The 12,185-nt window shown below is 46.0% G+C and overlaps 1 protein-coding gene across 2 annotated transcripts in view; it reads right to left on the reverse strand.

Annotated features, from left to right (window-relative positions):
* bchs (WD repeat and FYVE domain containing 3 bchs) overlaps nucleotides 1-12,185 on the reverse strand; it is a 187,937-nt gene that overhangs the window by 6,052 nt on the left and 169,700 nt on the right. For both annotated transcript variants that reach the window (XM_077649982.1, XM_077649983.1), the window contains exons 65-68: nucleotides 10,105-10,283; nucleotides 9,309-9,519; nucleotides 3,590-3,701; nucleotides 1,793-1,990 (exon numbers count right to left, since the gene is read on the reverse strand). In XM_077649982.1, coding sequence (XP_077506108.1) covers nucleotides 1,793-1,990; nucleotides 3,590-3,701; nucleotides 9,309-9,519; nucleotides 10,105-10,283 — 700 coding nt within the window. The remainder of the gene's footprint in view (nucleotides 1-1,792; nucleotides 1,991-3,589; nucleotides 3,702-9,308; nucleotides 9,520-10,104; nucleotides 10,284-12,185) is intronic.

Raw genomic sequence — 12,185 nt, forward strand, 5'->3', positions numbered from 1 at the left:
AGTGCTTTATCATTCGTCATTTGTGCTCCTGGTCCGGTAAGTGACCAGTGCTCATTCACAGCTACATTCAAGATGGCTGTCATTCTTTACGCCGAAGAAACGAACAAGTGCGCGCCAGGCCGCAAGTTCGACATTCACAACGGGTGATACTGGTGTGGCAGCTGCAGCGAGGCAAAATTTTCAGCTGTTCCACGCAATGTCGTGATGTGGCTGTTTGCGAAGTGTGGGATTTCACTGCACGACGATGTTAGAATGACGAGCTGCAGGACCACAGCAGCGATCACGACAGCAGCGCTAGTGAGGACAATGGCGCAAGCGTGGACGAGTCATCCAGTGACTAACACATTTTCGTTTTGGAATGTGCCCACGGGCGTGCCCACGGGCGGCAGCTGATGGCGGCTGGCGATAAGCGGAGGCTGCAGAATAGCGCTATTGTGTTCTAATATTAAAGGCCAAGCGTAAACGACCTGCAAGTTTTCTTTTTTTCATAAATGTGATGGGGGGGGGGGGTCGACTTACATTCGAGTCGACTAAAAATCGTGTAAATATGGTACTTGATCGCCTCCTGCTCTCTGAATTGCTTCTAAGGCTTTGCTTCCTTTCACCTTCAATACCTGCAGGAAATCCATTTCCCCGGCCTCACTGACTTTGTCATTAGTGTCACATTATTTTGGCTATTGTACAAATCTATGTTGAATTTCTTCGCTATTTTGCCAGTCTCATCAAAACTGCTAATGACACTGCCCTCTTAATGCACACGTATTATTTCTGCCCATGCCTAATTTTCTCGTTGTCGTTTTAAAGGGCAACTCTGCCATTTTTTCTACCACCACAGATTTCACAAAAACTTTCACGATACATTCTGCACAGTCTTCTATACTCCGTTTCATACATCAGGTGCAACGCTGTGAAAGGTATGGAAGTAGTCCGCGAGGAAAAATAAAGGGAGGCGTGCTACTCCGCGCTTGTACCGTGGCCGAGTGGTCTAAGTCAAGAAAAAACGAGAGCGTGTTGTCAGCAATAAGAGTGCATTTAATTAGGCTGATGAGAAATGTGTCATGTAGTAAGCCTGCAGGCACAGGATTGACTGTGTTTTGCTCGCCACAAGGAGCGCACTACTTTTTGGTCGCGGATGCAGGCAGCGCAAACACGAGCGCTAGCTTTGACAGTGTTGCACCTCGTGTATGAAACGGAGTATAGTCCTTAGCGCCACATTTTGCAGTAGGGCGGTGTTTTGTTTGCAGCACAAATGAATTTAAAAATTTCTCATTTCGTGACTTCAAATGGGACAATTTTTGCAGGCCACCTAGCATGTGTGATGTCATAGTTTGCACGCTCACTGATACTTGCTTTGCATTTGCTGAAGGAGAAAATTTCAAGCTCGTTTTTGGTCATTTCAGACAAATAATGACTCAAGATGTCACTTACAGTCGCCAGTTAAGCCAATTAACAAGCATACAATAGGTTTTGTGAAGGTATCCGTGATGTCACTGGTTGGTCTGTTGTGACATCAGCGTTTCGTCGAAATCCAGTTTCGGTTTCCAGGCTTTTGCTTTTTTAAACTACTTTTCTACTCGGTATTTTCAAAGACTGTTTTTTGTACCTGAGAGAGGAAACTCTAAGCAATGTGATGTACAGTGAGCTTTGGAGCAGACCTTTTCAAGGCAGCTTTAAAAGAGCAGAGAGAGAAGCATTAACAGGAAGACCTCAAACAACCAACAAATATGAAGCAAATTGCAACTGCGCAACTGCGCAACTTTTCAACATAACAGCATACTGCCAGCACACTCACCTGGAGCAGAAGAGCTGGCCACAGTTGCGACAGTGGTGGCGGCGCTCGGCAAAGGAGAAGCGTACCCCGCAAGAGAGGCAGCTGTCGCCGCCTTCATCCCGCACCCAGTGGTCAGCCATGGCACGGCCCGGGTGCTCAGTCACACTCCAGGTGAACACTCGCCCTCTTGCATCACCCACATACACCGTCTTGTGATCCCTGACCACAAACAATGACCACATGGTGAATGCTACTGCTGAGAGATGTGAACAACAATAGACAGCTGGACTTAAACCGCATGCATTTCGCCAAATGACATGGGCTGCATGAATGGCCCAACTGCAAAGCACACCACGATGTGGTAAACAAACAGAATATTGTGCCTCATTCCAGCTGCCACTAAAATCAACAAATAAAACTAATGAATCAGTACAACTAGCCAACCACTATACAAGCAGATATACAGTAAAACCTCGCTAATGCAAAGTCACTGGGACTACGAAAAATATTCGAATTAACTGAGTTATCGAATTAGCCAAGCACAGCAAAACAATGGTACCCAAGCAAAAAATTTCATTTTGGGATCGCGTTATCTTTGTTGGATGAACTTTATGAGAACAGTATATTTCCACATATGAGTAGACTCTGAATATAAGTCGACCCCCCCAACTTGTAGCCCTTGCTGGCCAAAGTTGACTCCAAATATAAGTTGACGAATACAACCCGTCTCCCACCGCATTATCCTGGCGCCGCACTGTTGCGTTGTAGTTTCCCATGGGATGGAAATTTGCTCCCGCAGCCGCTCATACAGGAAAGTGACTGCTGGTGTGGGCGAGCCAGGTAAACGGTGCTCAATTGACATTTCTTTGCCAGAACCAATTTAGAAACAAATTGCCGAATTTTTCTGACACTACTCACTCGCCTTTTGCTGCTGCACATGGCGAAGCGGCCGCGCCAACCTTCCCAAGCCTGCCCTGCAAACCCCCGCATGCATGCTGCTGTGCTTGTGCAGCAGGGAGCTCAAAATATGTAAGTCAGTTTTTAAATAAATCCGGGTAATAAATTAGGGTGCACAAATTACGCAAGTAAATACGGGGTAGGTATATATATTTTCACATAGAACTAATGCCATGGCCCCAGACATGTGCTAAGACTGTATTTGCATTGTTCAGTGTAATGGTGAATTCCAGTCGCAGGCCCAGAGCTGTCTGCACGCTCTGTGACAGAGCGCCTGAATCCGGCGCAGAGCGCGCGACCTGAAATTGCGATTGGAGTACACTTGCTCTGGCCAGAGCATGCAGGCTAGAGCATGTAGGGCGCCGCTAGCGCTGCTGAAAAAGAACGTCACGCAAACTTCCAGCCGGATCCGCCGAAAGATCCGCCGATTTCGGCGGAGCAATCTCGGCGCGGCAACCGCTCCCTGTCTACGATTGGAAGACGCGATCCGTGTGTCAGATCTGCGTTTGGAATACAGTTGCTCCGAAAAGAGCAAGAAACGTTGCTCCAGAAGTGCTCCAACTCTGCGATTGGAAGTCACCATGAGATTGCTATCTTGTGGCTCCTGTCACATTTTTTTCTGGTCTCTAAACTTTGCTGGTATCCTACCACTATTGCAGTCACTTACCACAGTTTTCAGCAATGACATACACAAAAAATAAGTGAGATGTCTGACTGACAAATCCTTTTTACAGCATTTTTAAAGAAACCATAGTGGGATCGGGAACTTTCAACTAAGCTTTTCGCTGTGCAAAAAAATTGGGGTCCCTGAAAAACAGAGTTAGCCTTCTGTAGATACAAATTACAAGTGCTGTGACTTACTTAGACACAGCCAGAGCAGTGACAGCTGCAGGTTCATTGTTGTCTTTTCTATCAAATGCCGTGTGCATGGTCAGCTTGCTTCGAAACACAAGTTGGCATGACCACTTGAAACCTGAAACAACGCAGGAAAAAAATAGCTGAATTATCCTTCCAAGAATGAATCACAGCTTTCTTGTCAACAGAAAAAGCCAAAGGTCACTAAATTAGAGGCAGCCATTGCAAAAACCCAGTGCTGAGCTTTAATTCTACACAATAGGGATTTTGGGTTTGTTCAACGATGGTATGCTGCCACTTTTTGTCTTTCTCTCAACTCATCTGTAATATAAAATAATTAACAAAAGCCATTTTCTTACTTCACATACATTACTAAAAATCTCATTGCTTTCTTCAATATCAATAGCTGCTGACTTCTTTGGCTCTCTAACTCAGTCAGTCTGTCTACGTCTTTCCCCTCTACACACCAACCCAGTGGCATAAATCCACACAAATTTCAAGGGGGGGACACGGCTCTCTCCAGCCTCCCGACCCATCAAGTCCCAGATGCGGATATAGCCCAAAGTACCGACAAAGCCGTCAGCAGACGCCTAGCCGACTGGGGGCGATACAGAGGAGCAAACTGGACAGTTGCAAACGTCCCCTACAGCGAAAGCTCATTACTGTCCAGCTACAAGTCCCGCATTGTGCCCCATGCGTGCAGTTCTTTGGTGTGCCGCACTGCTTCAAAGTGGATGCTTTTCATGCGAGTAGAATGGTATCTTCACCTGCATTCCTGACCTACGAAAAGCTGACTAATTGAAGACATTGTGTTTTCGGACACCCTTTGAGTAACCCATGCGGATGTGGTCCTTGGTGTTGCGAATCCCGCTCTTGGGATCTGTTGAGGATTTGGACTTTATAATAAGCTACTAGCCCTGCTTGAAGTGGAACTCTCTACTTATTTGAAAATGATATGATTCTATATTTCTCACTGCTGTACAAAGTCACGTCGCCATGTAGGTAAAGCTGTGTGCACCTCGAAGCATAAGTGCCTGTTTATCGGCTGCTCTCCTGACCCTGCTAGCTGAATCAAACCCTGAGTCCGTAACAATGCGATCATAGTGCACTAGGACGCTAAGCATCCCTGTGCGCTTATGAGGGGAACACGTTATACTTGCACTAAAGCCGCTGTTTTTAGAAGTTTCACTCCTGAAGTGTTGCCTCACGAGCGACTGAAAAGGATGGCATCCATGGTTTTTGGCTGTGTCCAGCTTGTGTAGGTGCTCGTCGCTGGTACGAACCCACGGTTGCGCTTCTTGCTTTCTGCACCTTTTTCAGCTGCTATACAGATGTCTGATTACTGCTTGTTGTAGCGTAATGAACCCACTTTTTTTTCCAGAAAAGTTGACATCAGTTTGGGTGGAGGGTTCACTACACAAGAAAAAAAGTTTCCAACAGATTTTTTTTGGAAGGGTCGAGATTTCATATATCTCCCTCCGTCCTTCCCTCATCAAAAAAAACGCACGCGGTCAGACGCGTTCGTGCCGCTAGTGTTTAGCATCCTTCTGTTTGACGGGATCCGGCAATTTTGCACTGCTAGCAGGGGTGCCGGCCAATAGCATCCAGATAACGCAAACGTGCTGAACACCTGCTCTGAAGGTCGCGCGCGTTTTTTACTTTTTTTACTGCCAGGTAACTAGAGTGAGGAGTGTCTAATGTGAATGTTCAAGCTTTAGCTTAGAGCGCCCAACGTCTTGGCGCTCTGCCAAGTTCGCCGAGCGTGCTGCGCCCCCCTCTCCCCCCACCCGTCTGCATGAGCTCTCCTCAAAATATATATATAAAAAAATTATGCTATCAGTGGCAGGCAGCAGCTTGCCACGCTGCCAAGGTCCGCAGTGCGCGCCCGCCCTCGCCCCCCACCCCTCTAGCTGGAGCTCTTCTCAAAAGATAATCAAGTGTTGATGGGGGTGGGGGGGGGCAGCATCTTGGCGCGCTGCCAAGGTATCTTGGTGCGCTGCCAGTGGGTTCATTACGCGAGTAAATACGGTATTTCTATTTGTTTTAAGGTCAAAGTTTAATCGTGAAAAGCACACGGGCCTGTATGGACACCACTGAACAAGCACTGGGCCAGGCCGGGCCATGGTCATTACAACCTGATAGCAAGCCGCGGTTGGGTTCGGATCAAAGGTGTAAAATTTCAAGAAATTTCGAATACTGGGGAAAAAAAAGTTCTTTCCGTGCTTCTTTTCTTCAGAAAAATACAAAATTTTGAAAAAAAAAAAACGCACTTCATTAAGCACATTTGCATTGCAACTCAGAAATAAGTAAAGAAATATATTTTTCGGCTAATATAAACATGCTGCAAAGCGTTTTCAGGAAAAGATCATGACATAATTCATAGAATACAATCGATGTGAAGAATTGCATCAGTATGGCTCGTCACTCCTGCAGGTAGGGAAATGCTTGCTTGTGCACCTTTTCACACATTGAAATTCGAGTGCAAATACCCATGTTTTTGCTTGCGCACTCCCGCAAGCCTGTTGTGCAGCCTCGTATGCATATTACCGAACTGCGATCAGTTTCTTTTACACGACACATAACTATATGGGACGTAAAATGAGCTTTTCGGCAAGTTGGTAACTTTCTTGAGACATAACTGCAGCGTAAAAACCACAATCACATAAGGAAGGAACATATTCAGAAAACTGATTGTCCATGCCTGGTTACCTTCAACTGGTAAACTCAGACAGGGTATGAAGTGGGGGCCATACTATAGATTTCTGAGCTACCAGCCTTTGGCAATAGTGGCTACAGCTGCACGTCAGCCAGCCAAGCCCAGCTGCGTGCTGTTTCGGCTGCTGATTGCCATGTTGCTGGTCTTTTTTTCATTTCAGAAGGCGTCTTGCTGTTCTGGTGCCAATGTGTGTTCCCCTTGACTCCATCCATGTAGTCCTGTGTGCCGAGAATGTATGCTCATCATAAGCTGCTCGTTGTTTGTGTGATGAAGCCTCCTTACATGAATGTCGCCACTTGTGAGAAGGCTCCACTGCTAGCGCGTCACTCCTCTGAAGGAGGCCACGGAAAACGTTAATATTTTGAAGCAGTTCTGTTTTGATATTGTAAACGATGGGCATGCAGTAGCGCAAGGCGGAACTGTAAACAATCATTACTGCCACGCAGTTTTCAGTAAAAAGCATATGTCAAGAGTCTATTTTTTCATCAATTAAAGTTGCTACTGCACTGCAGAAGCACTGTGGCACCGCTAGAACAGGACAGCACAACTGGCATGAAGACATGATGCGCCATGAAAGTAAAAGTAAACAAGCAGCACTTATGACTACACTGGAAGAATTCTTGCTGTGGTGGTGCAAGAAAATGTGAATTTAGTGTGCCGACTGGCATTTTCAGGCACCTTCATTTCTGCCCAAAACTGCTTCAGGCATTCATTAAGGTTTTACAGTGTCACCACATTGCCATTCAGTATACTGTGAAGGAAATGAAATATGCTCCACTGCTATTAACAGAAAAATGCAGCACTTCTTTGTTTCTTCACTTTCACCTTAATTACTCAATGCCTGCCAGGCCTCTTCTACATCTCACATCAGTAAGTCACAACCGATGTACTAAAACAGTGATTACTAGATAGAGGTGTGTAACTCCAGGGAAAGCTCCAGTGATTTGAACAGGCAAAAGTGCCACATTGTGATTGCTGTCATGGCTGTACTGCTTGACATTCATTAAAGCTGCCCTCCTGTATCCACAGCAGCTGGCTAACGGCTTCCAGACACCTATTACATGCCTATGCATCACATCAGTAATTCCTCTGTGTCCGTTTAGTAAAAAAAAAAAAAACCTGAAAGATACTGTGAGCAATCAAATCAAGGTCTCCTGAGTGGAATCATAGCGTAGTAATAACTCAGTCATGTGACTTGGCAGATGGCTAGAGGGTGCAGCCAGACATGACAGCATAAAGCACCTGTCATGTTTTAACCCATCATTTGTTGCCCACATGCATTCATAACATCCTTGAGTTTCACATGCACCATTTACTGCACTTAGCCAGCTACTGCACAGATAGTAGGAGCACCTCCTTGAAGGATTAGCACTATCTTGAAAGCTGCTACAGACTACTGGCACTTTGCTGCAGCCATCATAGCACAACTGATGTTTGTGCTCCAATAACTACCACCATCTTGCGCATGAATGCAATGAGCTGAAAAGTGACATCCACAAAAATGATATTAGTGTTATGTAACTTTAGACGGTGGCACTAGCTCAGGGGTTCTCGCACTTTTTGTCCTAAGGAACCCCAACAGCCTTCAACATGTTCCAAGGAACCACCTCCCCAACCCTATGTCACAATCAGTCGTCACAAGCATCACAATCGGTCGGTGTTGCTTGTGAATGGACCATGTGCTTTTTTTGCTGCTCCATTCACTTTTGCAAGTATTTTTTTTCTAGCTCTCAGCAATAATTTTTTTATTCAATACCCATCTCTCGCCCATGCTCAGACCTCCAACCCTAAGACAAGAACGCTGAAAGCTACAGTCACAAGACTTAACGTTTCCCCGCATTCACACACTCGACTGGCTGGGCTGCACCCAGGATCATGTGACGTCGCATCCTGCTTCCTTTGGCTATCTACCGCTCCCCGTTCCATCATCAGCGCAGTGTCGGCATTGTTTTTTTTCTAATTTGAACAGATACTGGCTTTGCAGCGCAAATGGGCTCACCGGCAGCAAATTCGCCACCCCAGCTTCGCCGACGCCATTGAATCGCCCGGAAAAAAACCCAATGAGACGTGCATGCTCTCTTTTTTGTCTTGGCTTAGTTTGGCTAACTCGGTGGTGAGGTCCACACTTTCAATTGCTATGCGCATGAGTGCAAGTAACACGTTGCCTTCTGCGCCATGCCCCTTCCACACCAACTTGCCAGCATCCTAAATGTATGTGCACTGGTGCAGCAGTGTCTTGGCACGCTGCCAATTTCTCTGGGAGAGCCAACACTGCCAGCGCTCCTGTCAAAACATAAACACGTGGCACCATTACTGGTGCACAGCGTCTTGGTGTACAGCCAAGGTCTGTGCTGCGGATGGCACTGACACTGACGACATGAAACTGCAGAACGAGCTAAGAAGAGCTAACGCTCTGAAATGAGTTCTAACAAACCAGGTACTGTGTCTGCTTTGCGCATGCCCACCAGAAGTGTACCAGAAAGGAAGGGCAGGCCACTGTGGGTGCTTGCGGAACCCACAAAAGTAGCCCGAAGAACCCCTGGGTTCCACACAACCCAGTTTGAGAACCCCTGCACTACCTTATACACCTGTCAAGCACACAGGTTAAGTGCACTTGCGCGGAGTGTCACTTGCAATAAGTGCACTCTGGCAAAGCCAAACGGCTCAAGTGGAGTGTCACTCGCAGAAGAGTGCACTCTGATTTCCCATTTAGCACCGCATAGCCCAAAGTGTCACTCCAGGTGCTGAAGCGCACTCCCCGTAAGTGCACTTAACTTGCGCGCTTGACAGGGGTACTGGTTCAAGAGTCAGTCCGGAACATCCATAACATTCGGCAGATACACACAGTTAATACATGTTTAAAAAAAAAATGCACACTTCAGCACTAGCCTGTCTTAATCACTTATAGCAAGCAAAATACCTGAAAGCACATGAATAATATTCTTTCACCCTACCTCGAACCAGCACAAATCAAATGTCATGCATCTTTGACCAGCTGATAAAACTCACCTTCTCTCAATATGTTCCTTCTGCGTCTAAGCTTGCGGACATCAATGCTTTTGTTTACGTCAAGTGCATCGGCCTCATTTATCATAACAAAGGTGTCAGTCAGCGAGTTCTCTGACTTGCTGATACGAAGAGCAGCCCCTTTGGCATCCTCAGCTGCGCTTCCACCAGTGCTCCTTGTATCCTCAGGAATGGTCAGTGTTGACTTTGTTATCTGCATAATTCATGGCACAAGGCTTCATATGAAGTCTGCATCAGAAAACATTGTGGGCTTTATTTCATGGCTCTGATACTTAAGTACAGCTCAATGCAAATACAGGAAGACAGATACCAATAAATGTTAATAAAGAGCAAAATTAAACAGTCTCCAAAGTAAGGCATGATATACATAAGACATTTTGTGTCCTAATCTTTCACAAATAAATGGCAAAAAAGGAACCAATCAATTCACTTTTCAAACTGGGTCATGCACAAAAGTGCCACAAAAAGATAAGTGATGTTAGTGAATTTTTATTGGCGCAAGGGCATCTGCGGCCAAAAAGCGCCATGGCACAAGGTATTTTTCGTTTGCTCAAGGTGGGGTCAAAGACCCATTTCCCAAGCATTTCACCCGGATTAAGCCGAGCACCAGGCCAAGGGAAGCTTGTACCCACTGTATCACCGGTGGGTACCCGGCGGCACTCGGGATTGAACCCCGCACCTCCCGAATGCGGCCACAAAAAAAGGTAGTGGTGATGCTGTAATGCCATCATATATACACTATCCCAAATTCCTTTCCACTGTGCAAATGAAACATTACCTGTGCCTCAGCTTCAGCAGCTGCCTTTAACTGCTGCTGAGTGCTGAGAAGGCCCACAACTGTCTTGGAATGCTGGAGCAGGGAAGGTCGGCGGTCCTGAGAAGATCGCCTCCAGCCACTCTCACCACTGCTACCAGAGAGTGGGGAGGTAGCCCCTCGACCGTAGCTCTTGACAGAGTCTGCAAGAAAGCAGTGCACAAGCTTCTTTCACAGCATCAGAGGTTATAGGGAAGTTCTACAAGGATTGCATTGTGAGCATGAAACCTTTGTGATGGCTAGAGAAGCGGAATGCTTGGTAGGATCTATTTAAATCTCCTGCATGGCAGATGTCCAATAGCGTAGCCTTATGTTTATAGGTAAACGTAAATGCTAACAGCTTAGGATAGACAATGCTTGTGCTGTGCAACTCGTTTATAAATCTGATATTAATTTGCTTTTATCTGAAATTTGAACTGCACACACATTTTCCAAGTAAACTTGTACAGAGGGTGCGCCCAAAGGGGGCCTGGCCACATTTATTTGCTAAACACGCTGCCAGAAGGCTTGTGTGCATGAATCTGTCAAGATGGTTGCTAATGTGATGGGACCATGCTTCATAGTGAAACCGCTCTATGATAGTGTGCTGTGGCTTGCCATCATAAAGAGTACCACAACGAGCCTATGTCTACATCCAAAGTAACAAAATAACACCTACAGCAATGTCCACTCGAAATTACAGCCTTATCATGTGCAATAGTATCAGCTAACACTGAAATTGTACCATGTTTACATGTACACAATGCGACACCAGCTATAACACAAGGGGAGCTTGAACCTCATGGAAAAAAAAATTACGAATATAACATGACCTCAGCCTGTTCAAGCAACTCTAAGCCGAGGGCTCAAAAAAAGCGCAGATGGCACAAAAAAATACAGAAGCAATGAATATGTCAATATTATTTGAGAAGCAATACTTCAGAAATATGTGTGACATTATGCACAACAAAGCCTATGATGCGTTGAAGGGCAAGTGAAGAGGTTTTAGAATTCGACAAGCTTAAGAGGTCAAACGTGTGAAATGTGTGAAACAGCTAAAGAATGTGGTCTTTTTGTGCTAGCATTTCAATTGGTGACGTAATCACCGAATGAAGGCCCGTGTAGGTGTTCAGGCTTTCAGGTTTGTCCGCAGTGCACACCTCCAGGCAAGGGCCGCAATGATGACGTCATGTATGGCGGTGCTACGTTTACAGTGAAGAAACGGTTCCTTGAAGGAAAACCAACCTTACTGAAGGTAAAACCCACCCACGAAGCGTTTTTTCGCTGCATCGGGTGACACACAGAAGCATGTGGGTGAAGGCAGAGGAAACCTGAAATTTTGGCAACAATGACATCATCACTAGTTTCTCCACTTCTTCAGCGCAGTGAAGAGAAGCCTGAGCATCGTCAGTTTTAATCGGCGGTTACTTCACCATTTTAAATGCTAGCGCAAAACTACTTTGCATGCTTCACCTAGAAGCTTCATACATTTTAATCCTTGAATCATCTCGAATTGTCAAAAACCATTTCAGCTTCCCTTTAACTCGTGCACTCTCCCATGCAGCAGCGGCCACCGCTGCACTGTTTTATGCTGCCCAGTCCTGTGCCTGTTCGCCCTTCTTTCCTTTCACTACTCCACTCAACTCTTTCAGTGCCTTCCCTTTCTCAACCGCTCGTGCATCCTTTCCACGTCCACAGCCCTCCTCTTTTGCTAGTGAGCGCCGCGCATCCCCAAGGACATCAAAAAGTTGGCTTCTAGCAGCTTGGAAGTCTATTGATAAAGCTCGCTGTAGCTATCTTGAGGAGCAGCGAAAAACAAAACTGCATTACATTCGTAACTTAGTTACGAATATAACGGCAGATGCGTACTTAAACTGTTGAGCTAAGGAAAAAAACTTTCGTTATATTCGTGTAAATACAGTGTCAGTCTGAGTGAACAGTGGTGTAATTTCTCGCTGCGCTAACAGTGTAGTCCTCTTAGGGCGAAAAAGCTGTGGTCTGTGTGTCTGGAAGCCTCCACCATCCAGGAAGCCTCTGAGCCCAGAAGGTGCCTCCTCTGAAGCACC

Source organism: Amblyomma americanum, chromosome 1 (genome assembly GCF_052857255.1).
Source record: "Amblyomma americanum isolate KBUSLIRL-KWMA chromosome 1, ASM5285725v1, whole genome shotgun sequence".
NCBI classification, from domain to species: domain Eukaryota; kingdom Metazoa; phylum Arthropoda; class Arachnida; order Ixodida; family Ixodidae; genus Amblyomma; species Amblyomma americanum.